The 25,252-nt window shown below is 48.6% G+C and overlaps 1 protein-coding gene across 2 annotated transcripts in view; it reads left to right on the forward strand.

Annotated features, from left to right (window-relative positions):
• Positions 1 to 10,700: 10,700 nt before the first annotated feature.
• The window catches only part of TBC1D2B (TBC1 domain family member 2B), a 79,257-nt gene continuing 64,705 nt past the window's right edge, over positions 10,701 to 25,252 (forward strand). The window contains exon 1 of one of the 2 annotated variants that reach the window (XM_017519333.2): positions 10,701 to 11,134. In XM_017519333.2, the coding sequence (XP_017374822.1) occupies positions 10,772 to 11,134 (363 nt within the window). In that variant the 5' untranslated portion in view covers positions 10,701 to 10,771. The remainder of the gene's footprint in view (positions 11,135 to 25,252) is intronic. The other variant, XM_037735169.1, reaches the window with a different exon arrangement.

The following is a 25,252-nucleotide window of genomic DNA, read 5'->3' on the forward strand; positions in this document are numbered from 1 at the left end:
TTTGAGACGGAGTTTCGCTCTCGTTGCCCAGGCTGGAGTGCAATGGCGCCATCTCGGCTCACCGCAACCTCTGCCTCCTGGGTTCAGGCAATTCTCCTGCCTCAGCCTCCTGAGTCGCTGGGATTACAGGCACGTGCCACCATGCCCAGCTAATTTTTTGTAGTTTTAGTAGAGACGGGGTTTCACCATGTTGATCAGGATGGTCTGGATCTCTTGACCTCGTGATCCACCCGCCTCGGCCTCCCAAAGTGCTGGGATTACAGGCTTGAGCCACCGCGCCCGGCTTTTCCTCACTTTCTTACATAATAGGTAGAGTATCAAAAAGCATTCTGCACCTTGCCTTGTAAAAAAATTCAACAGTATACCTTGGCACTCCTTCCACAAGACTAAAGAGAGCGGTGCCATTCTTATTCTCACAGCTGCATATTATTCCATTGTATGAATACATCATAATTTTTGTAAGCAGGCCTCTGTTGATGATCATTTGTTTCCAATTTTTTTAAATTACTGAAAATGCAGCAATGGATGACCTTACGTGGATCTGATTAAGTGTAAGAATAAAAACATCCATAAAACGCATTCTCAAAAGTGGAATCACTGAATCAAAGCGTATTCCCAGTTGTCATTTTAACAGATGATGCCGAATTGCCTTCTTTAAGGGTTGTATTGATTTACGGCTCAATAAATATTGAATAAGTGAATGAATAATATTTTCAGGTTCAGTCATTTTGAGGCCCCCTGCATATAAGAAAAACCAGGGGAGGGGGCTGACGCTGGTTGAGAAAAGTCACCAATGTTACTGTGACCCTTTTGGCCCCTCAAGGCCACTGAGTGGCTTCGTCTTGCCATCTTTCAAGCATGGCTGCTGGCTGGGGAGGGCAGTGTCCAGAGAGGTCCTCCTCAACCCACCTCCCACCAAACACAGGCTGTTCTGTTTTATCCATAGGACAATGGCCAGGTACAAGGGCCTATGTTTCCAAAGGTCTCAGACCTGGAAGAAACAAACAAACAAACAAACAAACAAAAAACCAGTATTAGCTCCAAAATTCAAAAGGAGAAAACCGCAAAATCACAATGAATAAACGTATAAGTCCATGTCTATACTATGTAATATTGCATCAGCTTCATTTAGTATTCATAAACATTTCATCACATCTGAAAATGATTTGGAGTCCAGATTATCGTAGCTCACAAAAATCCCCAAGCGTGCAAGAAGACTGCCAAGAAATCATTACCAATTGTAAAGGAAATGAATTCCTCAAGGCCAAATCATTTCAAAAGCAAAAATTACAAGAATAAACCTTTCTGAAGAGCTTAAAGCAAAAGACATATCTATTTTTTTTTTTTTGTAAAATGTGGCCATGTTATTTAAAAATTACATTTGTTTGATAGCAGTGAGATGGGGACGCCCAAGGTGAGAGCGCTCTGGACCTACCATGGTCTTGAAAACATTGCCAGCCTCATCTGCTCCATAAAGCATCCATCTGGGGCGCTCTGAGCCTGTGATCTCTGCTCCTGAGACCCCACAGTGGAAAAATCACCCCTGGGATCAGAAAGGCTCCCTTGTCAGTGTACTTGTCGGTTTCAGCAGCAAGGACAAGACACAAGTTAATTTCTCTATAGATAAAATGGCCTCACTAGTGAGTACTTGTGAGTCCTATGTAAAAATGAAATTCTGCAGAGCCGCTTGCTGTTGGCTCATGACAAGTGGAGAACGGTGGTTTCAGGATCAGTTTAAGGCCCATATGGAAGACAAGGGGCCGAGGGCTGTAATATTGAGAACCCTTGTGCTATAGCCTTTTGAAGGCCAGATGGCCACCGTGGGGCCCAGCTGCAGAGGCCTGGTGCACCTGGCAGCTTGGGCACTTGGGGCCCCTGGGCCCCAGTTTAGTCCTATCCCTGTCTCCCTTCCCTCCCTTTGCTGCTGGAAAATGGAGGTCCTCTGTAGATTCCTAATGATTCTGAGCCCTTCCATGTGCCAAGTATTTCACATACCCACATTTGATTTCCTTTCATCTTATAGGAGGTATACAAGGGGGTCTTACTGTCCCTATTTTTTCCCATTGTAAAGACAGGGAAACTGAAACTCAAGAATGGGAATGGCGGCGGGGCGCCGTGGCTCACGCCTGTAATCCCAGCACTTTGGGAGGCCGAGGCGGGTTGGATCACGAGGTCAAGAGATCGAGACCATCCTGGCCAACATGGTGAAACCTCGTCTCTACTAAAAATACAAAAAATTAGCCGGACATGGTGGCACACGCCTGTAATCCCAGCTACTTGGGTGGCTGAGGTAGGAGAATCGCTTGAACCCAGGAGGCGGAGGTTGGGGTGAGCCAAGATTGCGCCATTGCACTCCAGCCTGGGCAACAAGAGCGAAACTCCGTCTCAAAAAAAAAAAAAAAAAAAAAAAGAATGGGAATGGCCCCTCCAAGACAAAGCATCAGTCTGTGACAGGGCCAAGACAAGAATCGGGCGGCTCATCCTCCTCCCATGCCATTGCTGCTGCCATTTTCCCTGCTTCCCAAATTCTTTAAGCACTTTGAAAATGCGTTGATTCCAAATTAACAGGTAGTCAATGTATTCAAACTTCCAAATAAGAAACACATTGAGAACCATTCCTCCCACTCCAGTATCTGCTCTTCTGGGTCTTCTGTGCCTGTCATCATGTATCACCACTGCCTTCTTCCTGCCTCCCTCTCCATCGCTTTGCTCACATAGTGCACTGTAAGCTACTCTTGCAGACCCCTTTGGTGAACCAGAAGGAGGCTTGAACTTCCACCATCAGAACAACATCTCTTTAAGCTTTCAGTTAAAACACTCCCAGATTTGGCCTCAAAGCTGGTTTTAGTCACTGTTGCTTATATGGGAAGGGTGGAAGAGTCTGAGGTCAGATTTGGCTGAGTGATGGGGGCACTGGGAAGAGGACAGCATGAAGGCCTCTGGGAAGCGGGGAGGTGAGGGCAGAGGGGACTATGCTGTGCTGGGCCCAGTGCCAGGCCCTGGGAACAGGGCGGTAACAGGAAGGACACAGGGTCTCTGCAGCTGTGGCCCCCTGCCTCCCTAGGATCCCGTCCTCCCCTGCCCTGTGGCAATGTTGCTCTCCCTAATTCCCATGCTGGCCTTGCCTGCCTGGCATCGAGCCCCTGCCAACCTCTACCCTCTATCAGCTCCCAGAGACACCCAGGCCTCTACCTGTCCAAGCCTCAGTCCCCTAACCCATGGCTGGGAGCTTGGCCAGCACCTCAGATTTGTTCCCTCTCAGAAAGAGAGCCAGAAGGTGTGCAGATTTGCCTGCCAATTTGGCAGGGAAATGAGGCCTACTGGAAGCCAGAGTCCACAGTCCAGGAGGGTCTGAGAGCCTGGGCTCCCTTGCTGGGGCTGTTCTCTCAGAGGCTCTCCCACCTGACAAGACTGGGAGCTTCCTGCAGCAGGGGCCAGGCCCAGTCCTGTGGTGAGTCCTTAGAATCACCCATCACGGGCCAGAGGCAAAGAGCAGGGACCAGGGATGTTTGTTGAATGAATTAGTTACCAAATGAGTCTTGCATGTCAGGGACTGTGTGGAGTGTTTCGCATTTACGGGCTCATTTAAGCCTCACAGCAGCTCTAGGGGGTAAAAGTCATCGTGTCCCATCATACAGGTGAGGAAGGTGAGGAAGCTGAGGCAGAGAGGTTGGGAGATTGGCCTAAGGTTCCACAGCTCTTTCCCCTTCCCCCCTTCCCCCCTTCTCCCCTTCTCCTCTTCCTTCCTTCCTTCCTTTCCTTGCCTGCCTGCCTCCCTCCCTCCCTCCCTCTCTCTCTCTCTATCTCTTTCTTCTCACTTTGTCACCCAGGCCAGAGTGCAGTGGTATGATGAGGACCTCCTGGCCTCAAGCAATCCTCCTGCCTCAGACCCCCAAGTAGCTGGGACTATAGGCACATGCCACCACGCCCAGCTAATCTTCTGCAGAGTTGGGGTTTTGCCATGTTGCCCAGGTTGGTCTCAAACTCCTGAGCTCAAGTGATCCACCTGCCTTACCCTCCCAAAGTGCTGGGATTACAGATGTGAGCCACCAGACCCCCTTCTTTATTTCAAAACCACTCCCCCACCACCATACCCCTGCCTCAGTCCTCCCAACAATCTCCCACCAGGGCAGTAGGCTTGGTGCAGGGTGCCCCCTTTCAGAGCTCTGCGTATATACATGGAAAGCCCTCTATCTGGTCTGGGATCTCATTGAGGCAGCTGTTTGCTCTGATCAAAGCGCTCTCTGCTCTGAGGACGGCCTTGCTCTTCTCTGTCCCTTCCCTAGCCCTCCAATGCTCGGCCCATTCACAGCTCCAGTCCCCCAACCTTCTTTACCCCTCCCATCCCCTCCCCATCAAGCCAACTTCCTTCACAAGGCTCTACCAGGATAGCATTGTCCCCTCAACCCCTAAGTAACTCTGCCGTCTCTGCTTCTGTCTGCCTCAGGGACACAAGGCTTCCATTTGTGCCCTGGACAGGGGTGATAGGGAGAAGGCTGCCCCTCCATTCAGGCCCAGGGACAAGCAATGCAAAAGTGTCATCTTAAAGGGGTCATGCTTGCACTAACTGCAGTGGGCAGCCAAGCCTGCAGATGGAGCGGAGGCCTGAGGGGAGGGGGCAGCTTGGTTGTAATGGCTGCGACAATCCAGAGAGCTTTGAGCGTGGCGTCTGAAAAGGGCAGAGCCTCCACCAGACTGCAGAGCTGTGGGAAGAAGGCCTGCAGGCCCGCACAGCTATGTCTCATGTCACTGTTGCATTTCAGAGCAGGCAGAGGCAGGCCCTTAGAAATCACTCAGCCATCTACCTCCTTGTTGTGCAGGTGGAAAACTGCAGCCCAGAGACGGCAGGGACATGCCTGAGAGCACACAGCATGCAGGAGATAAGGCTGTTTTCCTCTCTGGGCCTCCTGCAGATCTGTGCGTTCCTCCTGTGGGGGGTCAGCATCTTGGCCAGCTCCGTCTCCCTGTGGTCTGTTGGTCACAAAGGCAGTGTGCAGTGGGTGCTTCTCCAGAGGCCTCTGGGCACATGCTACCCACTCTGGGGAGACTGACCTAGGATAAGTCACTGGCTTTGTGTTCCCCTAGGGTTTTCCCAGAGGGTGGCCATGGAGGAATATTTACTGCCCAAATTTCCCGTTTTCAGTAAACTGCAGCTACTTCCTTCTGGTGTCTGTTTCCTTCTGGTCACTGGGTTTCTGGAAGGCTTAAAGAGGCAGGGGTGGCTGGCGTGGTGGCTCATGCCTGTAATCCCAGCACTTTGGGAGGCCGAGGGGGGCAGATCATGAGGTCAAGAGATCGAGACCATCCTGGCCAACATGGTGAAACCCCGTCTCTATTAAAAATACAAAAAATTCGCCGGGCATGGTGGTACATGCCTGTAGTCCCAGCTACTCGGGAGGCTGAGGCAGGAGAATTGCTTGAAACTGGGAAACGGAAATTGCAGTGAGTCAGGATCACGCCATTGCACTCCAGCCTGGTGATAGAGCGAGACTCAGTCTCAAAAAAAAAAAAAAAAAAAAAAGAGGCAGGGGCTTACATGGGCACACAGGGCAGACCCTCCAACACCTTTCATGCCTGTCTTAGATGCAGGGGAGGTCCGCAGGCCGCGCAAAGCTCGCCCTGACCACAGGACCTTGCTGTTTAACGTAAGAGCCCTCAGGAACTGCAAATGTCAACAAACCATTTGTGAAGGATTCCAGGGAAATAGGAGCCACCAGAGAAAGCCCCAGAATTTCCATGTAGGAGGCCCTTGGGGGGAACGGAAGCTATATTTATTTACATAAACTATAAACATTGTCCAAATTGAAGACTGAGGTACTAAAAGAGATGAGGTAAAGCCACATTGCCTATTTCCCTTCAGCTCATGGCCCTAGGAATGAGGGAAGAAGAGTTTGTCCATGAAATAAAAGCATTCCACCAGGGCCTGGAGAGAGTCAGTGGGGAAGAGGGATCTGGGGGAGGGCTTGAGAGTCAAGAGGGTTTTGGGGTTGATTCTGGAGGCTCTAGGGATCCTCGGAAGGCTAGGGACACTTCCCAAGCCTGGTCGTGCAGACAGAGACTCAGGGGCCTCCAGGGGACCCTCTGGAGACATGGCTGTTGGTTTTGAGGCCTCCATAGTTCACCGTTCTCACTGGGGACTCAGGCCTGTGTCTGTGCAGCCTCCTTACAGGGCCACATTGTGGACCCAGCCAGACCCAGGCAGGGGCCAGGCCAGTTTATCCCTTAGGATTCTAATAGGCTCGGTGCCTGGGCCCGCCTGCTTGTGACATGTTTGTGGCCTAAGAAAAATCTATTCGCTCTAAAACCCAAGAAAAAGAGCAAAATTAGAATTAATGAACATTTCATTAAATGTCTACAAATGTAACATGTCACCTTTATAGTCATCATAAAAATGTCATAACCGGGCTGGGCACCATGGCGTCATACCTTAATCCCAGCACTCTGGGATGCCAAGGTGGGAGGATCACGTGAGACTAGGAGTTTGAGACCAGCCTGGGCAACATGGCAAAGACCTATCTCTATGGAAAATACAAAAATTAGCTGGGCGTGGCGATGCGCACACCTGTTATCCCAGCTACTTAGGAGGCTGAGGTGGGAGGAACGCTTGAGCCCCGGAGCGGGAGTTTGCAGTGAGCCGAGACAGCGTCACCGCACTCCAGCTACCCACTGTGTAGACACAATCAGACCTATCTCAAAAAAAAAGTCATTACGTTTGAGAACAATTTCTAGGTTAGGTTTCTCTCACTTGGCCAAAATTCCCACAGAGACATGACGATTGCCAAGAAATCAGCCACTTATAAATTAAAATGAGAACTCAGAATTGGATAATATCGAGAGTGCAATCACGGATATTCCTGCAATAGTTTTATAGCAAAAATTATGTAGCCGGGCGCGGTGGCTCAAGCCTGTAATCCCAGCACTTTGGGAGGCCGAGGCGGGTGGATCACAAGGTCAAGAGATCGAGACCATCCTGGTCAACATGGTGAAACCCCGTCTCTACTAAAGCTACAAAAAATTAGCTGGGCATGGTGGCGCGTGCCTGTAATCCCAGCGACTCAGAAGGCTGAGGCAGGAGAATTGCCTGAACCCAGGAGGCGGAGGTTGCGGTGAGCCGAGATGGCGCCATTGCACTCCAGCCTGGGTAACAAGAGCGAAACTCCGTCTCAAAAAAAAAAAAAAAAAAAATGTATATGTTTATTACGGGATGTAGGGCATTTTCACGTTTGATTTGATATAAGGTGTGGCCTCCAGAAGGAAGAGGGCAGTGGCCTGCAAGCATTTTATTTATTTTTATTTATTTCGAGACAGAGTCTCACTCTGTTGCCCAGGCTGGAGTGCAGTGGTGAAATCTTGGTTCACTGCAACCTCTGCCTCCCAGACTCAAGCAATTCTTCTGCCTCTGCCTCCTGAGTAGCTGGGATTACAGGTGCCTGCCACTACGCCTGGCTAATTTTTATATTTTTAGTAAAGATGAGGTTTCACTATGTTGGCCAGGCTAGTCTCAAACTCCTGACCTCAGGTGATCCACCTGCCTCAGCCTCCCAAAGTGCTAGGATTACAGGTGTGAGCCACTGTGTCCAGCCCTGCGAGCATATTTTAAAATGGCCCCAGCTAGTCTATGCTGGGTGACCAGGGAAGGATTGGGGGCTCAGGGGTAGGGGAGTCAGGCTGAGATCCAACTTGCCCACTGAGGGGCACAGGCAGCAGCTCCAGGACGGGCCGCAGAGGCCCCTTGTCCCATCCCATCTGCCTAGCCCTGGCCAGCCAGCCCAAACTTTCATTCCGGAAGCTGGGCTTGTGCCTTGTGCCTGTGAAGGATGCCTTTCTCCAGCCTAGCAGACATCAGCCCCCAGGAGATACCTGATGGGGCTTGGTCCTGTCCACTGGGACCACAGGTCATGGCCACCCTCACTTCCTCCTAACATTGACAGAGCTAGCAGAGATGGGCTACACCCTGCCCTGTCTTGTTGCCTGCCTGTACTGTGCCAATACAGACCTGGTTCTCCCAGCTCTTCCCTTTCTAACAATATTTCAAGGTCATAGACCACCCTGACTGCCTACCCCACAAGCCAATCACAGCCCCTTTTACATACACGGTGAGGCCCAAAGTGAACTTGGACTCCTTACTCCCTAGAGCAGTCCACCCCGCTCCTGCAGCACCATTGTCTCTGGCCTCCTTCGTCTGGGCCCGGTCTGACTCTTAGATTCCTCCCTCTCCAAATCTGCTGACTGATGAGGAAGACGTCAGTGTTAACTGTATGATGATAATAAGCTGAGTGCTTACTATGCGTGAGGCACCCATTGCTAAGCACATTCATATGCATTTCTCATGCAATCCTTCCAACAGCAACAGCACGAGATAGCTACTTGTATTTACCAACCCCATTTTATAAATGAAGAGACTGAGGCCCAGAGAGGTTAAATCACTTGGCCAAGGCTATGCCTCTGGTAAGTGGCAGAGCTAGGGGGCACATCTGGCCAGAACGAAGTCAGAGCCCAGTCCTTAACACTGTGCTGACTGTGCTCAAACACAGCTGGAGAGGGCTACGATGGGAGGTGCCCTTGCTGTGGTCACCCCAGCCAGACCTCTGACAGGCCCCAGGAAAGAAGCACCCGTGTGGTGGCAATGTAGGGCCTGCAGAGGGTCAGCGAGCTGGGTGAGGCCCTGGAGCCTGCCCTTCCTACCTGGGTGGCTCCAAACAGGCAGTCTAATTTGTGTCCCTGTCCAGCTCAGAAAGGTCAGTTTTCCACCTTGGTCTTTGTGTCTATATAAAACATGCAAATCTATGAGGGTGAGATATTTGGTTTGGGCCCTCACAAATGTAGCTATACACTTCCTTTTTCCTTTGAATAAAGTGAGCTCTTGTACTCACTGGTCCCTCTGCCTGGAAGGCTTCCTTCACATCTCTGGTTGCCCCTGTCCCTCCAATCATCTGAGTCTGTGCTCCCTATCACAGGATCAGACCGGCCTCCTTGCCTGTCCTGGGGGAGCAGCCAGCTATCCACCCCCCATCACCTCATCCTCTCACTTTGCTTTTCATTTATTCTATTTTTATGTTTGTGGGAACATAGTAGGTATATATATTTATGGGTTACATGAGATTTTTTTTTTTTTGAGACAGAGTTTCACTCTTGTTACCTAGGCTGGAGTGCAATGGCACAATCTCCGCTCACTGCAACCTCTGCCTCCTGGGTTCAAGCAATTCTCCTGCCTCAGCCTCCCAAGTAGCTGGGACTACAGGTGTGAACCACCATACCCCTCTAATTTTTGTATTTTTAGTAGAGACGGGGTTTCACCATGTTGACCAGGATGGTCTTCATCTCTTTTTTTTTTTTTTTTTTTTTTTTTTTGAGACGGAGTTTCCCTCTTGTTACCCAGGCTGGAGTGCAATGGCGCGATCTCGGCTCACCGCAACCTCCGCCTCCTGGGTTCAGGCAATTCTCCTGCCTCAACCTCCTCAGTAGCTGGGATTACAGGCACATGCCACCATGCCCAGCTAATGTTTTTGTATTTTTAGTAGAGACGGGGTTTCACCGTGTTGACCAGGATGGTCTCGATCTCTTGACCTCGTGATCCACCCGCATCGGCCTCCCAAAGTGCTGGGATTACAGGCTTGAGCCACCGCGCCCGGCCTGGTCTTCATCTCTTGACCTTGTGATCCACCCGCCTCGGCCTCCCAAAGTGCTGGGATTATAGGCATGAGCCACCGCACCCGGCTGGGTTACATGAGATTTTTTAATACAGGCATGCTATGCATAATAATCACATCATGGTAAGTAGGGGATCCATCATCTTAAGCATTTATCCTTTGTGCTACAATCCAATTATACTCCTTTGGTTATTTTTTGATGTGCATCAAATTATTTTTTACTCTAGTTGCCCTGTTGTACTGGCAAATACTTGATCTTATTCATTCTCTTTGCTCTATTACAAAGCCATAGATTTGCCTTTTGAGGTTGTGAGAGTTCAAATAAGTTAATCTACAAACCACTGATAAGTACTAGGTGCTATTTTAACTGGTAATCATTTACATGCCATCATGGCATTTATAAAACATAGCACACCTTATACTTGTCTGCTTTCTTCTGTGTCACTTCTTTGCCTTACTAGAATATAATCTCCCTGAGGGCAGGAGAATAACTGGTTTGTTCACTGCTGTATCCACCAGGGCCTGGCTTACAGAGCCATACCTGGCATTCAGAAGGCACTCAATAAATATATGTTGAATTCAATGAATGAACTGAGGTCTGGAGAGGCAGGAAAACGCTTTGGCTCCCATGAATTCTGCAAATATTTACTCAGCACGTACTCACCACCAGGCAATAGGCTGTCTCATTTTTACAATATTAGCTTGAGACTCTGGCAGGAGGGAGACTTAAAAATCAAGTGTTTTAGAACGCTTGATACACAGAGTGTATCAAGGTACACAGAGTGAAATGGGGTTTTAAGCCGACACTCCGTTGGGTTTTGAGAGATGCACACTCCCACGTACCTACACTGCCGTAAAGAAATAGACCATTGCTTCACCCGGCAGGGCGGGGACTTGGACCCCACGTAACACTAAGGCAACCGACCCGCAGGTCTGCGGGGGCAATGGCCAGTGGGCGGGCGGGGGCGAGACTACAAGTCCCAGGCTGCTTTGCGCGCCCGCGGGCCGTGCGCCGCGGCTGAGCGGCGCGGAGGGGTAGGGGGCGCAGTGGCCGCGGGGCGGAGGCGCTGGGCGCGGGTGCGGGTGCGGGCGTGGGCGCCGACGGCTGGCTCGCGGTAGGGATGCCCGGGGCCGGAGCCCGGGCGGAAGAAGGCGAGAGCGGCGGCGGCGAGGGCGCGGCGCAGGGGGCGGCCGCGGAGCCCGGGGCGGGTCCCGCGCGGGAGCCAGCGCGGCTGTGCGGCTACCTGCAGAAGCTGTCGGGCAAGGGCCCGCTGCGTGGCTACCGCAGCCGCTGGTTCGTGTTCGACGCGCGCCGCTGCTACCTCTACTACTTCAAGAGCCCGCAGGACGCGCTGCCCCTCGGCCACCTGGACATCGCGGACGCCTGCTTCAGCTACCAGGGCCCCGACGAGGCGGCGGAGACGGGCGCGGAGCCGCCCGCGCACTTCCAGGTGCACACCGCGGGAGCCGTCACAGTGCTCAAGGTGGGACCGCGCGCCCCGCTGCCGCCCCCGCGCTTCCGCCGGCGCCCCCTGCCTTGGCCGCGCGCCTGCGCCATCCACCCTCCTTTCTCCGAGGCCTCCTTGCCCCTGCCCACGTCTGCCTGCGTTTTCCCGCTTCTCCACATCCCGTCCTCGTTCCTGTCTCCTCCCCTCTACCTGGGCTTTGGCCAGTCTGGCTGTGGCCACCCAGCCTTGTCTCTTTCCTCAGACACCGTGACCCATTATCTCCCTCTGCGCCTTCTCTCGGGCCCCTCTCTGATGTTTCCCGACCCCCAACCTCCCGTGGATGTCCTGTGCAGCCCTCCCAGGCATCCGTAAGCGTAGACTTCCACCCCCGGGACTCCTTTCGGACTGTGTCTGTGACCTTGGTACCTCAGTGAACCGCTCTGCGCGGCAGCGGCCTCCTCTGTAAAATGGGAGAGCAGTAGGATCTACCTCATGGGGTGTTGGGATTAAATGAATCGTACTCTAAACTGCTCAGTATTAGTGCATTTGTTTTATTTTTATTTATTTATTCTTTTTGAGACAGGATCTTGCTCTGTTGCCCAGGCTGGAGTGCAGGGGCGTGATCTTGGCTCACTGCAGCCTCCATGCCTGGCCTCATGTGATCCTCCCCCCTCAGCCTCCCAAGTAGCTGCGACCACAAGCGTTTATTAATAAAAATAAATTTAAAATTTTTTAAAATTTATTTTTATTAATAAACGGGGTCTCACTATGTTGCTCAGGCTAGTCTCGAACTCCTGGGCTCAAACCCTCCTCCCCAACCAGTTTCCCAAAGTGCTGGGAAGCCAGGGGTGAGCCGCCGTGCCTTTAGCACTATGGACAGAAAGAGTCAGAGGTGGGAGGGCCCTTAGAGACAGTCCACTACATTTCTCTCCAGAGTGGACAGGGATGCTTCAGCTAAGGTCACGCAGCCAGTAGGTGGCAGGTCTGTTTTCTTGCTCCTTGCTTTGTCTGGGAGAGTGGGGAGGGGGTCGCTTCAGCCAGTTATGCCTTGCACCTTTGAGGCTCCGTTAATCCTCCAGCAAACAGACACAATGGGAGATACAGTGTAGAAGTGGGAGAGTAGAGTCAGGAGTCTTGGTACTGAGAGGCCTTCCCTGTCCTTGGGAGTCCGGGGGACTAAACTGTCACCTCCTAGGGGCCCACCTGCGTTGAGCACTTGGAGGGATCTGGGGTGCAGGCCTGGAGCTGGGTGTCCTTTCTTGAGGCACTGCTCCCTGCCTGGTTCCTGTGAGTCTCCACCCTTACTGACTCCTCTTCCGTATTGCGTGTTGGGCTTTCTCCAGGGCAGCGGGGTTGGTCTGGGGTGTATGAAAGCAGTGACAAAGCTGGTCACACATAGAGCAGAGCAGGCAAGCACCTGGCCTTGTGAGCTCGGGACTGTTCCTCGGACCCCCAGAGCTGCTAACAGCTGGAGCTGTTCCTGGGAGATGTTCTTAGAGCTTTGTCGACTCAGCTTTTGCCAACTGAAGAAGGACCTGATTCCCATGTTCTCTCGGGCTCCCTTGTCCTGTCTGTAAGTGGGTGCAGACAGCCTGTTTCCCCAAAGGAAACCAACTCAGGTTGCAGTCCTACTCAGGGTTACTTAGAGAGCACCTGAATGAACTTGGGAATGGACCTGTGGTGGGGACCTTTGCCAAAGGCAGAGGCTTTTCCTCAGTGTACACATGGGCTGTCCCCATGTTGAATGACTTTCCTGTGGGGTGTTTGTTAAAGAAAATAGAGTGTTGTGTTTCAGATTTTTCCCAGATGACTGTAGAGCCCCCTGTTAGTTTTTTTCATTTAAAAAAAAAAAAATCTGAATCTACATAAGCAGGGTTACACGGCATATTGTCAGGAGCATGGCTTTAAACTTGGATAGACTTGAACTTGAAGCAGGAGTCTGCTGCTCACACATGTTGGACAAGCTGCACCCACCACTTCCCTTCCTTAGTTTCCTCTTTGATCTAGTGGGAATTATACCTTCCTCATTAGGTGGTTGTGAGAATTCTGGAGAATATTACAGAAAATGACTGGCACATTTTCCATAGTGGTATGGAAACTAGTAGGCACTACATGGCATATGAAACATCAAGCAGCGTCTTTGGCCAAATATGTAGTGTATTCATATAGTGGAATATTATGCAGTGGTAAACAAAGGAACTAGAAATACAGGTGTCAATGTGGATTACACTCACAAGCATAAAATTGAGCAACAAATTAGTTACAGACTGATCGTGTTGAGAATACCACTTATAGAAAGGTTAGGAAGATCACGTGGAACAGTGCTGCAGAGCATAAGGATGTATGTTGTGTGGGGAGAGGAGGAGCTGCATGGTGCTGATGAGCCCTGGTTTCCAGGTGGCAGTTGCCTCTGATGGAAAGTGTGGGAATGTGATTGGGAATTCATGCCTCAGGGTTTCCACTGTTATTTTGCAGTATTTCTTGAACTCGGTCATAGGTGTATCAGTGTTTGTTATATTATGCTATCCATCTTAAAAAAGAAATATATTTCCCTTTGGGTTACTGACATTGGAGGAATATTTTAACATGTACAATTAAATTGATCACAGACTAAGATAATACCTGAGGCCGAGTGTTGGCTATATACAGCAAGGGGAATGGAAATGCAGGCAAGGCTTTCTAGAAGAAGCGAGCAGAAGGACAGGCATGGTGGCTCACACCTGTAATCCCAGTACTTTGGGAGGCCAAGGCAGGTGGATCACTTAAAGTAAGGAGTTCAAGACCAGCCTGACCAACATAGTGAAACTCCGTCTCTACTAAAAATACAAAAATTAGCTGGGTGTGGTGGCACATGCCTGTAGTCCCAGCTACTTAGGAGGCTGAGGCAGGAGAACTGGATACCAGGAGGCGGAGGTTGCAGTGAGCCGAGATCGTGTCACCGCACTCTAGCCTGGGCGACAGAGTGAGACTTTGTCTCAAAAAAAAAAAAAAAGAAAAGAAAAACAGGGTGGTGGGTAACAGGGTTTTAGAGTAGGGGTGTGTTTGAAGAAAGATAAATTTCATTGTACAGTTACTTCTTTTCAGCTGTGGGAGTAAAATCTTTATGATGGTAAGTATGGAAATTATCAATTTATCTTCCTTTTCATCTTTCAAATGCAAGAACTGATGCCCATAAGCCTTAATGTTCACCTAATGTTTCACTTTAGGGCTGCCCAGCCATAGAGGAGACCTTGATTTCTGAGGATTTTAAGTTAGGATTTAGCCCTGCTCAGACTTCAGCTAGTTGTGTATAATTTTACAAATACCATTTCTTTTCACAGAAGGTTAAAAAGTAAAGAAAAATCAGCAATTTTCTTATTCTATTATTGTATGCTTTTCTTATTTTAACCAGCTTTCTCTGGAGAAGCTGTGGTTTTGTTGGGCTTTTTCAAAATGTTTTACTATGTGAGTCTTAGTGAAAGCTGATATAGGAATTTCATGGTAAAATCCTCTATTCCCAAACCTAGGGATTTGATCTGGTGGCTTATGAGGTAATAGAGGCTAGACAGGGGTTGGGATTTTGCCGACATGAAGCTGGACTCAGTTCCTCTCTGAAAGATAGAGGTTCCGAGAACAGTGAGTGTCCAAAATGTGGGGTATCATTGTATATTGTCTGATCTGACAAGTCTGCTTTTTTTTGACTTTGTTTTGCATCAAATAAGGTATAGTAGTAGTCTTTCCTTTTACTGCGTTTGATATCTGTCCTTTTTGGATAGTGAGTATCACAAGGGAACATTTGACTGCCCACTTCTTTACCAGGATATATAGTACCTTTTACTGGACATGTCTAGAAACTGCTGCAAGGGTCTAGCAGAGGCTGATGCTTCCTCTGTGCATCTCTGTGTGTAGGGGTGCTGGAGGCTTCTCACGAGCTTTGCTGGAATCTGAGGCATTTAGGGGAAGGAGAGCATGTGACTGACCAAGGATGAAGCTTAAACAGCCTTGCTCTTCCAGATCTCTGTAGGCTTTGGAGCAAGAGAGCATGCTCAGGCAGTCAGCACATGAATTCCTCCCTCCTTAGGTGCTTGGTGCTAAATGGACATGTGTGTTGGTTTCCGAGCCACATGTGACTGAATAGCTGTGTACCCCTATTTTTAACCGATTGTGATGGGAATGCACATTCCCTGGTGTGGAAATTTCTCTTAATGACAAACATTTGTTGGCTTGGTAATCATAGTGTGTTCAGTACAAAATGGATGTGGTGAATCAGCCTTCTTTGCTGTATGGTTCTCCTAAGCTGTTCTGCCCTAGGGCATCTACTTTGTCTTAAAGCATGATTTAACTCTTTAAGGTATGGGGATTTAACTTTTCATGGCTTTCCAATTAGTAGGTTCCTTCCAGGCAAGTCGAGTATTATGCTTGTGATAGAGCACAGTGGCATTCCATCTCCCACTGCCTCTCACACAGTCCTCATTGCAGGAGAGTCTCCGTCCTCTTTCCTGCTCACCAGAGGATAAGCTCCCTATGGACTGTGTGGGTCCTCAGCTCCTGCGACAGTACCTGGCACAAAGGAGACATACTGTAGACTAGTGTTATGTTCCTGAAAAATTCATAGGTTGAAACACCCACTCCCAATGTGATGTTATTTAGAGGCAGGGCCTTTGGGAGGTAATTAGGTCATGAGGGTGGAGCCTTCTTGAATGGAATTAGTGCCCTTATAAAGAGAGACCCTGGAGAGATGAGCTCCCTCTCCACCTATGATGATACAGCAAAAAGGCATTACTTTGCAAAGCAGGAAGAAGGTCCTCACCAGGAACCAAATTGACCAGCACCTTGATTTTGAACTTTCCAGCCTTCAGAACTGAGGAGTAAGTTTCTACTGTTTAAGCCCCTCAGTCTGCGTGGTGTCTTTGTTAGCGCGGCCTGAACTGACTAAGGTAAGCTGTCCAGGTAGACATTTGTTGACTGAATGAATAGAAACTGGTCACCCAGTAAGCACTGGTTTTAGTTTGAGCCCTGACCCTTTAGAATCGATCGGCCAGAACTCCCAAATATACAGGTGTATGACATTCCGTTCTTGCCTATGTCATGGAGGTGGCAGCCATTCAGTGAATGACCACTGAATGTAACGGACGTCAGGAATCCAACAGGGGTTATGACTCACCCTTTCCCAGAGGAGCGGGCCTACAGTTGGTTCCGTATTTTCAGGTCTCTGGTATTTCATGCCCATAGTCAGGACTCCAAGGACACTGTTAGAGCAGGGGCAAACTTTTTATGTAAAGGGCCACATAGTATTTTAGGTTTTGCATACCCTGCTATCTGTCACTATTCTGCTGTAGTAGTACAGAAACAACCGTAGAATCAACGTAGCTGTGTTTTAACTTTTAGTTATGGATGCTGAAATTTGGATTTCATATGATTTTCACATTTCATAAAATATTCTTTTGTTTTTTTCACCATTTGAAAATGTTAGCTGGGCACAATGGCTCACTCCTGTAATCCCAGCACTTTGGGAGGCAGAGGCAGGAGGATCACTTGAGCCCAAGAGTTCAAGACCAGCCTGGGCAACAAAGTGAAACCCCATCTCTACAAAAATTTAAAAACTAGCCAGGTGTGCCTGGGCACGGTGGCTCACGCCTGTAATCCCAGCACTTTGAGAGGCTGAGGTGGGTGGATCACTTGGTCAGGAGTTCAAGACCAACCTGACCAGCATGGTGAAACCCTGTCTCTACTAAAAATACAAAATTAGCTGAGTATGGTGGCGCATGCCTGTAATCCCAGCTACTTGGGAGGCTCAGGAATGAGAATCGCTTAAACCCAGGAGACTGAGGTTGCAGTGAGCTGAGATGGCGCCATTGCACTCCAGCCTGGGCGACAAGAGTGAAACTCCTTCTCAAACAAACAAAAAACAAGCAAACAAAAAACGAGCAAAAAAAACTAGCCAGGTGTGATGGCGCGTGTCTTTAGTCCCAGCTACTTGGGAGGCTGAGGCAGAAGGACTGCTTGAGCCCAGGAGGTGGAGATTGCAGTGAGCTGTGTTTGCGCCACTGTACTCCAGCCTGGGTGACAGAGGGAGAACCTGTTTCAAAAAAACAAAATAGCAAAGTAAAAATGTAAAAACTGTCCTTGGCTTGTAGATTGTGCAGAAATAGGCAGAGGCTGGAAATGACCCCAGGCTGTAGTTCACTGACTTGTGTTCTAGGGAGGCCTCAGGAGCTACTCACTCGCTCACTCGCTCAGTGTGCTGAGGCACTGGACATATGACTGGACAAGACAAACAGTTCCTGCCCTCATGGAGCTTTCGGTATGCAGGGACAGATGGTAATACAACGTAACAAACACCAGCCAGTGCTAGGAGGTTTGAAAGGAAAGAGGTGCAGTGCATGTATAGTTCAGGATCTTCATCTCGTTTAGGGATGGGGGAGGGCTAGGACTTCCCTGAAGAAGTGACATTTGAGCTGGGACACAAAGGATGAGTTGGTGTTGACTAGGGGGTGGAGAGGCGGAAATAAAGTGTTGTAGGGAGAGGAAATGGCATAAGTAGAGGACCTTAGGTGGGGGTGCTGCTTGCATGAGGGACTCAAGGAGTGCCTGGTAGCAGCTAGGGGTGAAGGGGACTTAGGCTTTGAAAGAGGAAGCAGGCCTGGGGCCAGGGCAGGAGTTTGGTCTTTGCCCTGAGAGCTAGAGTCAGTAAAGAGTTTTAAGCAGGATTTGACAAATAGATTTGTTTTCCTTTCTTCTGCTCCCAAATAGATTGTTTTAGTTCATTTGGGCTGCTATGATAAAATGCCATAGACAGGGTAGCTTATACACAACAGAAATTTATTTCTCATAGTTCTGGAGTCTGGGAAGTCCAAGATGAAGGCACCAGCAGATTTGGTGTCTGGTGAGGGCTCACTCTGCTTTAGAGTAGTGCCTTCCAGTGGTGTCCTCACAGCAGAAGGGGACAGGCAAGCTCCCTCCGGGGCCTCCATCTATGTATGTATGTATGTTAGTATATATATGTGTGTGCATCTATCTAGCTACATGTATTTTTCTCCTCGAATTCCTTTTACCACTCTGGCCTCTTTTATGAGGACCCTGATCTCATTCCAGAGGGCTCTGCCCTCGTGACTGAATCACTTCCCGCAAGGCTTCACTCTTGTTACTATCATCTTGGGGACTGGGTCTCAAACATGAATTTTATGGGGACACAGATGTTCAGACTGTGGCTGGTGGTTTGGTTATGCCTACTATTTTTATTTAGGTTGGAGGATTATCTTGTTTGGGTGTGAAGGGCTGAAGTATTTATATGTTGTATACTGGCAAACAGACTTAAAAGAAGATCAATGCAAAGCTGAAGCTATCTTGAGCAGTTGCTTCTTAATTGTTTCTGAGTAGGGGCTGCTGTGATGGGTGAAGCTTGCTTTGGCAAGCGTGTGTGGCTGAGGCAGCCCTGCCCTGGTGGACTTCCCTCCCTGAATCATTCCTAGTGTTCCCTGGCCTCTTCTTCTCTCCTGCTGCACTTGCTTTGCTCGTATGCACATTGCTAGTTTCCTTCCCCCGTGGACATAACGATTCCTTGAGAAATGGAAGGAGGCGTCAGATGCATTCGGGGAGGAGGTGTACCAGCTCCCACCCCACTAAGGCATCTGAAGGGGATGGACAGGTCTCCTTGGTCAGACACTTCTACCTTTGAGCCACTGAGTTGCAGCCTTCCTACCTCCAGCAGAACAAAATATAAATAGTAACACCCCATTCCTCTAAAGAAAGAAAAAGACCCCACCATTGTAGAAGTGACTCTCAGTTTTGGAGAGGGAAAGGCATTTTCATTAGCAATTTCCGGTTCTGGTGTTTAATGACATTTGATGGAGTGTTTACCTATATCCTGTCAGGCCAGCCCTCATCTGGGCTTTGTTTGCTTTCACAGAGTGAATGCAACATGGAAATGGTAAACTGGGTAGTGGTGACTAGTTAGTGACTTCTGACTAGTGTTCTGTGAAATATTCTGCCTGGAGTGCTCAGTTCAGTAAACATCCTCAGCACCCGGATGGGTGAGGCCATGTGAGGGGCAAGAAGCTGAGAGGATCCCTGGAGAGACCGCGGCTTTCGTGATTATCCAGCAGGCAGTGGCTCACCAGCCAGCACAGGAGGCCCCCAGTCGGCTAGAGATGCAGGGTGGCTTTGCTCCCTGATCTAGTCTTCGAGCGTCTGCTGTTGTGTTCTACTATGCATCACCTCTTAGGAGGAGATTTTGTCGGTGTGGTTCACTCCTGTGCCTTTCATGCTTAGAGGATGCCAGCACCCGTTAGATGCTTGTTGACTAAATGCATGCTTTAAGCTCTCATATCCTCTTTGTGTGCATGTGTGTGTCTGTGTGCTTGTGTGGTGTGCTCTCATTTCATGGTCACATGGACATTTGCAGTGTCCATTCACTCAGCAAGTATTTTTGAGCAACTCTCATATTCTAAGCACTTTGCTTCTTACTGCAAATGGTGAAAATTTTCCATTGATTGAAGAAACTGTAGTGTTAACTTTAAAAATACCTTGGTGTCTGATATAATCAAAGAATTGTAAGAATTTTGAAAAAAACATTGAAGAGGACCGTATTTGTCTGTAGTATTCAGCATTGTCTGCGAGTTTTTTGATTCTGAGAGACGCTGGCACTTCGTAGTAAATGAAGGGGAGGGGATATCCCTATGTAAAATACTAATCTGGGTATAACCCAGGGCCAGAAATCTGTGGTTTGTGTAATAATTTCGGTGAACGTTGCAGAACTGGAGAGTTCTGTATGACTGATTATCAAGAAAAACTCCCTGAAGAAGGTGGGAAAAGGGAGTTGGTAAATTTTGGTGTATTTGTGTAGCCGCTCAAGGACCCAGTTGCTCTTGGATCAGCAACACGTGTTCCCAGTAAGCTGGGAACCACTGTCTTCTCGTGAGTCTGCATGCTTGGCCATTTTCTTAGCCTTTGCAGAGATTGATTACCTGGGACAACTGGAATCCAGTATGAGAAGGGGGGATTTGGGAGCTGAGATCCTGTGGGTTTCTTCTTTCTGCCCCTTTCCTAGGCCGGTGCTGCTAAACCAGCAGACCTTCCTTGAGCAGATCGGCCCCCGGGCTAGGACTTGTGTGGCTGAGTGTCAGATGGCAGGCCTGGCCGTGGCCTGGAGGTGGACAGGCCAGTGTTATCAGAGATGTTGATCTTGGATTACAGGAATTATTTCTAGGCAGCAAGCCCAGTGTTCATTTTCCTGTCCAGCTCTCTGGTGTCCAGGAGAGTCTGTGCTTGCAGAGAAGGTAGCCAGCTTTATAAACGGATGCAGCCAACTGGCCATCCACCAAACAGACTTTGTTGAGCAAGAGTCAAGCACTGTCTCTGGCCTCAGGGATCTTCTGTGTCTGTTCTGGGTGTGATTAGGGCATTGTCATTAGGTGGCTTTGTGAGCTGGAGAAAGGCATTCATTGTTTTTGCTCAAGGGTCATTGTCCCAAAGTTAGAATTGGAGAGGCCCTCAGAGATCAAACCCTTCCCATGCACAATACAGAGAGGAAACTGAGTCTCACAGCTAGCTAGTGGCTACCCTGCCACTGAAACCTCCAAATGCTTGAGCAACAGCTTACCATTTTAAACCCACCAGTTCGATGATACTTGCTTCATGTATCTATCTTAATCCATTAGTAGAAAATTGGGCATATTCCTTAGTAGTTGTATAGAGAGACTCAAATTGTACTTTTAAACATTTTCTGTTGGGGCACAGATTTAAGAATTTTAATCACATGGGAATTAACAGCACAGGTTGTACACTTCCGGTGGGGGTTGACTTGATAGGAGGCATCAGTGATGTTTCCCTGGCAGAGACTGAGGCCTGGTGCATCCCTTTTCAGAGGGCTTCTCTTTGGAGGTGGCTTTGGTTTTCTGTTTGTTTCGTCAAAGGGAAACAGTCCCGTGGCAGATGGCTGTATCTTCTCTTTCTGCTCTGTAAGGCATGCCCTCTGGCCTCAGAAGTGAACCACTTTTTAAACCATACTGTTTACACAGCTCTTTCCTATAAACTGCGCTAGAGGTAATGTGCTGGTAAGACTTCTTCCATGTCTGTCTTTGAAAGTAAAACATCTCCTTCAGAACTGCAGTTCTCAGATTTCGTGTGGGAAAGAAACCTTCCAGCCTCTGTTAAAATGCAGATTGTGGGGTTCCTCCCCTAGAGATTCTGCTTTGGTAGGCAGGCCAGAGTGGGCCTCAGGAATCTGCATTTCTCTCCAGCATCCCAGCCCTTCTGCTGTAGACCTCTGTGGCTCCCCTGTGAAACATGATGAACGTTCTCTTTGGCTGTGAAGAAAAGACTGACCTTGTACGATGGTGGCTTTCTAAGTGGACTAGAAATAACTAAACTGCGTGGGTAGAGACCAGTGAAGTGTGAACCCTCCATCCTCAGGTTGACTCTCTGTGGTTTATAGCTGCATATCTTCTTTGCATTCTGAGTTTCTATGCTCCAGAGGAATGGCTTTTGGCCCAATTCTCCATTGGCCCCAAGGTTTCTGGCTCTTGTGCCGATCATAGTGGCTGCAGACCCCATGTTCTCGGGTTCCTCTCTGAGCATTCAGGGAGAGGCTCCTGGAGTGAACAGTGTTCACTTGGCATCTTTGTGTGTTTCTGGGAGGGTGAATGCAATGATTGCTACCACCGAAGAGCTGGTAAGTACTTTCAGATCCCCCAGCTTTTCACCAGAGAGAAGTGGGTAACCATCTGATACTCCTGAGACATCAACTCCACTTGAAAACACTGTTAGAAATCACTGTGTTTCCCAAACATGCCTGTCAATTCACTATAAGACTAGACGAGTTCTTGGTACTAGGCCCCCCTGCCTCCCACATCTCTGATGGGTAGAGCCTGGGAACCTGTCCCAACTCCATTTCTTAAAACTTCATGTTAAGTCAGCCATTCGTGTGCCCTAGTTTTAGTTGAAAAACATCAAGCAGAATAATGTGGTGTTGCATAGTGTGTGGAAGCCATTGTGGGCAGGGGTGGAGCAAGACTGTCCAGTAGGCCACAGGCTGTGGCTGCAGTTGTTATTTTTCCTGAGCTCATCCTGCGCTCTCTCACATTGTGCAATGGCAGAGCTGAGAGGGAACCATCGGAATGTAGCCCTGTGGTCACTCGGAGACCTCGTGCTCCCTTTCTCTGGGAAACAGAAAGCATTTTGACAGGCTTCTACGTTTCCTGCAGGGACGAGCATGCCCGGGGAGCGGCCTTGCCCTTGCCCTTGTCTTGATGAAATTTGTAGCTCATCCCAGCCGGGTGGCCTGGGCGGTGAGAGGCTTCGATGTGACCAGGTCCCTCACAAGCCCAGTTGTTCTCATCGCCTGCTTTCCCTTGAACTCACATCTGCTCTTCTTTGTACTAGTTGTAGGCCCTCTTCTAGTCTGTTACCCTTTGTTGCTAATCTCTGTTAAATGGTTAACAGCTTAAAAAGGTAGTTGCTGAATATGGGTTTGAGAAATGGCTTTTCTCTCAAGGTGTTTGCTTTTTTTAAAAGGGGTAGGAAGAGGAAAAATTGCCAACACAATTACCAAAATAATTAATTAAAAGCCAGCTCAGTCAGCAACAGCTGGTTTCAGTCGTCTGAGTGTGCCCTGAGTATTAGAGACGGCGGAACTCCTCAGGCCACCACCTGCCAGAAGGGATGAGGAATTTGTGACATCTTCCCAGGAATGGCTGCCCACCTCGAAGCAGACTATTCAGGGAAATTGATTATGGGTTCTAGCTGGGCGCTTGGCCTTTGAAAGGAGTTCCATTAGAACTATTTTAATAAGATATGATTATTTGATAAGATGTATGAATGCTGATTTTAAGATAGCAGTTTTAAAGGATACAAAAAGAGAATTTATGATGTTCACTAGAGGAATGGACCTTGCATCCAGCTTTCCAAGGAGCCAGGAGATCCAGGATTTGCCTTCTCGGTCTCTGTTGCTGGGCTGAAACAGAAGATTTCAAAACCTTCCCAGGAAAAAATACATTTTTCTTCCCGTTGGTGCTGGGCCAGATCCCTTGAAATTGTTTCCAGGCTCATGATTTTGAAACACTCAGGAGAAAATTTGGAACCTAAAGTTATTTATCAGATTCGGGGTTACAGCCTGTTTTCCATTTCAATTTTGTGTTGTGTTATCAGGCTGTTTCCAATATTCTTGTGCTTTTTATTACTTATGGAAGAAATTACTTTAGATTCTTCTTAGAGATCCAGATATCCTTCCTTAAGTTTAAGAAACAAAAGTTCCTTTATTATGAGCAGCCGTTGCATTCTTTTTAAGAAATGGATACCCAAAACTATTCATGTAATTTAAATTGCTTTCTATAAGGTTTGCAGACTTGACCTGTTCTGTATATACATTTTCCTTCCTGTGGCTCATTTGTGATGGTTTGTTATGTTGTTCTTTTGGCTTATAAACATGGTAGGACCTGACCCTTTGGGAAGGAGCCCAGAGTTCATAACCCTAAGTGGGTGACTGAGGTGGTGTGCAGCTGGTCAGCATCCTTTTGGTTGTATGAGGGATGCTGAGATGTTTGTACTGGGTCTTGAGCAAGTAGGACTTTGTTAGGCAGGTGTTAGTGCATTAGGAGCGGAGATTGTGGAGGCTTTTGTGGGCCTTTTGTGTGGGAGAAAGGGTATAGTTCTGTGGAGTGTGGGGCAGCGTGGGCCAGATTTCTTGACACTTGGAAGCCGTGAGAGAATTTTAAGCCTGGGATGTATCTGAGTTCATTGGTGAGGTGTCAGAAGAGGGTTTGGAGGGGGGAGACTGAGACAGCAAGTCCAGTTAGGAAGCTGTTGCAGAGGCCCAGGGGTAGGTGAACCTGGGGACCCAGAGGCCCATGGGTGAATCTGAGATTGTCAGGACGCATGAATCTGGGAGACCGACAAGGGAGTTTTTAGGACTAGAAGACCTGGCAATTCTATTCTATTAGGCTGGAGAACTGTTTCTCTCTTCTCCGTATTTGCTTATGTGTGGTCTTGTTAGTGCTCATAGCAGTCTGTTTTTGAGAAATGCCCTTAGAGCAGAATTGTGGTTAAGAGTGGAAGTACCTTGTAGACTGATGGTCATGCCCTCTCCCAGTGACACTATGCGGACACCTCTAGATTTGATGTGCAGAGGACCTTCTCTACTGATGTGGAGACCAGCATCTGATATAGTTTTAATTGTCCCTGAAGCCAACCTGTAGGTTTTTATTTGAACTTTGCTATTGATTGAGGTCATCAGCGTTTCAATATTTAAGAAAAACCATAGAGGAACTTGTGATTCCTGCTGAAATGCTGAGAGGATTGATTTTGTCTTGGGCAGGCTCGCTCATCCTTCCCCTTGATAGCAAGTAGTGCAGACTCAGGTTTGAATTTTTTTTAAATTTCTTTTATTTTTGAGACAAAGTCTTGCTCTGTCACTAGGCTGGAGTGCAGTGGTGTCATCTCAGCTCACTGCAACCTCCACTTCCCAGGTTCAAGCGATTCTCTTGCCTCAGCCTCTCGAGTAGCTGGGACTACAGGCATGCACCACCACGCCTGGCTAATTTTTTGTATTTTAGTAGACATGGAGTTTCACCACGTTGGCCAGGATGGCCTTGATCTCTTGACCTCATGATCCAACCTGCCTCGGCCTCCCAAAGTGCTGGGATTACAGGCGTGAGCCACTGCACCCAGCCTAATTTTTGTATTTTTAGTAGAGACTGGGTTTCACCATGTTGGCCAGAATGGTCTTGATCTCTTGATCTTGTGATCCACCTGCCTCGGCCTCCCAAAGTGCTGGGATTACAGGTGTGAGCCACTGTGCCTGGCCTGGTTTGAATTTTGACTGTGCCAAGTGGCTATGAGATCTTGGGCAAACATGATAATACAGATGGTTGATACCTAATGAGTACTTTGTGCTAAACACTCCTCTGAGCTTAACACATGTTAACTCATTAATCTTTGTAACAATACCATGAAGTAGGTTCCTACTATACCAGCAAGGAATCTGAGGCCTAGACAACTTATGTAACTTGCCTCACATAGCTAGCCAGTAGCAGAGCTGGGATTTGAACCTTGACAGTTAGGCTCCAGGGTCCATGAGCAAGCACATGATACTATTTGAGGAGAGATTGTTATGAGGGTTAAAGGACAGCGTGTATAAAGTGAAAGCATAGTGTCTGGCACACAGTGATACAGTTTTAT

This window comes from Cebus imitator, unplaced genomic scaffold (genome assembly GCF_001604975.1).
Source record: "Cebus imitator isolate Cc_AM_T3 unplaced genomic scaffold, Cebus_imitator-1.0 Scaffold737, whole genome shotgun sequence".
Classification (NCBI taxonomy): domain Eukaryota; kingdom Metazoa; phylum Chordata; class Mammalia; order Primates; family Cebidae; genus Cebus; species Cebus imitator.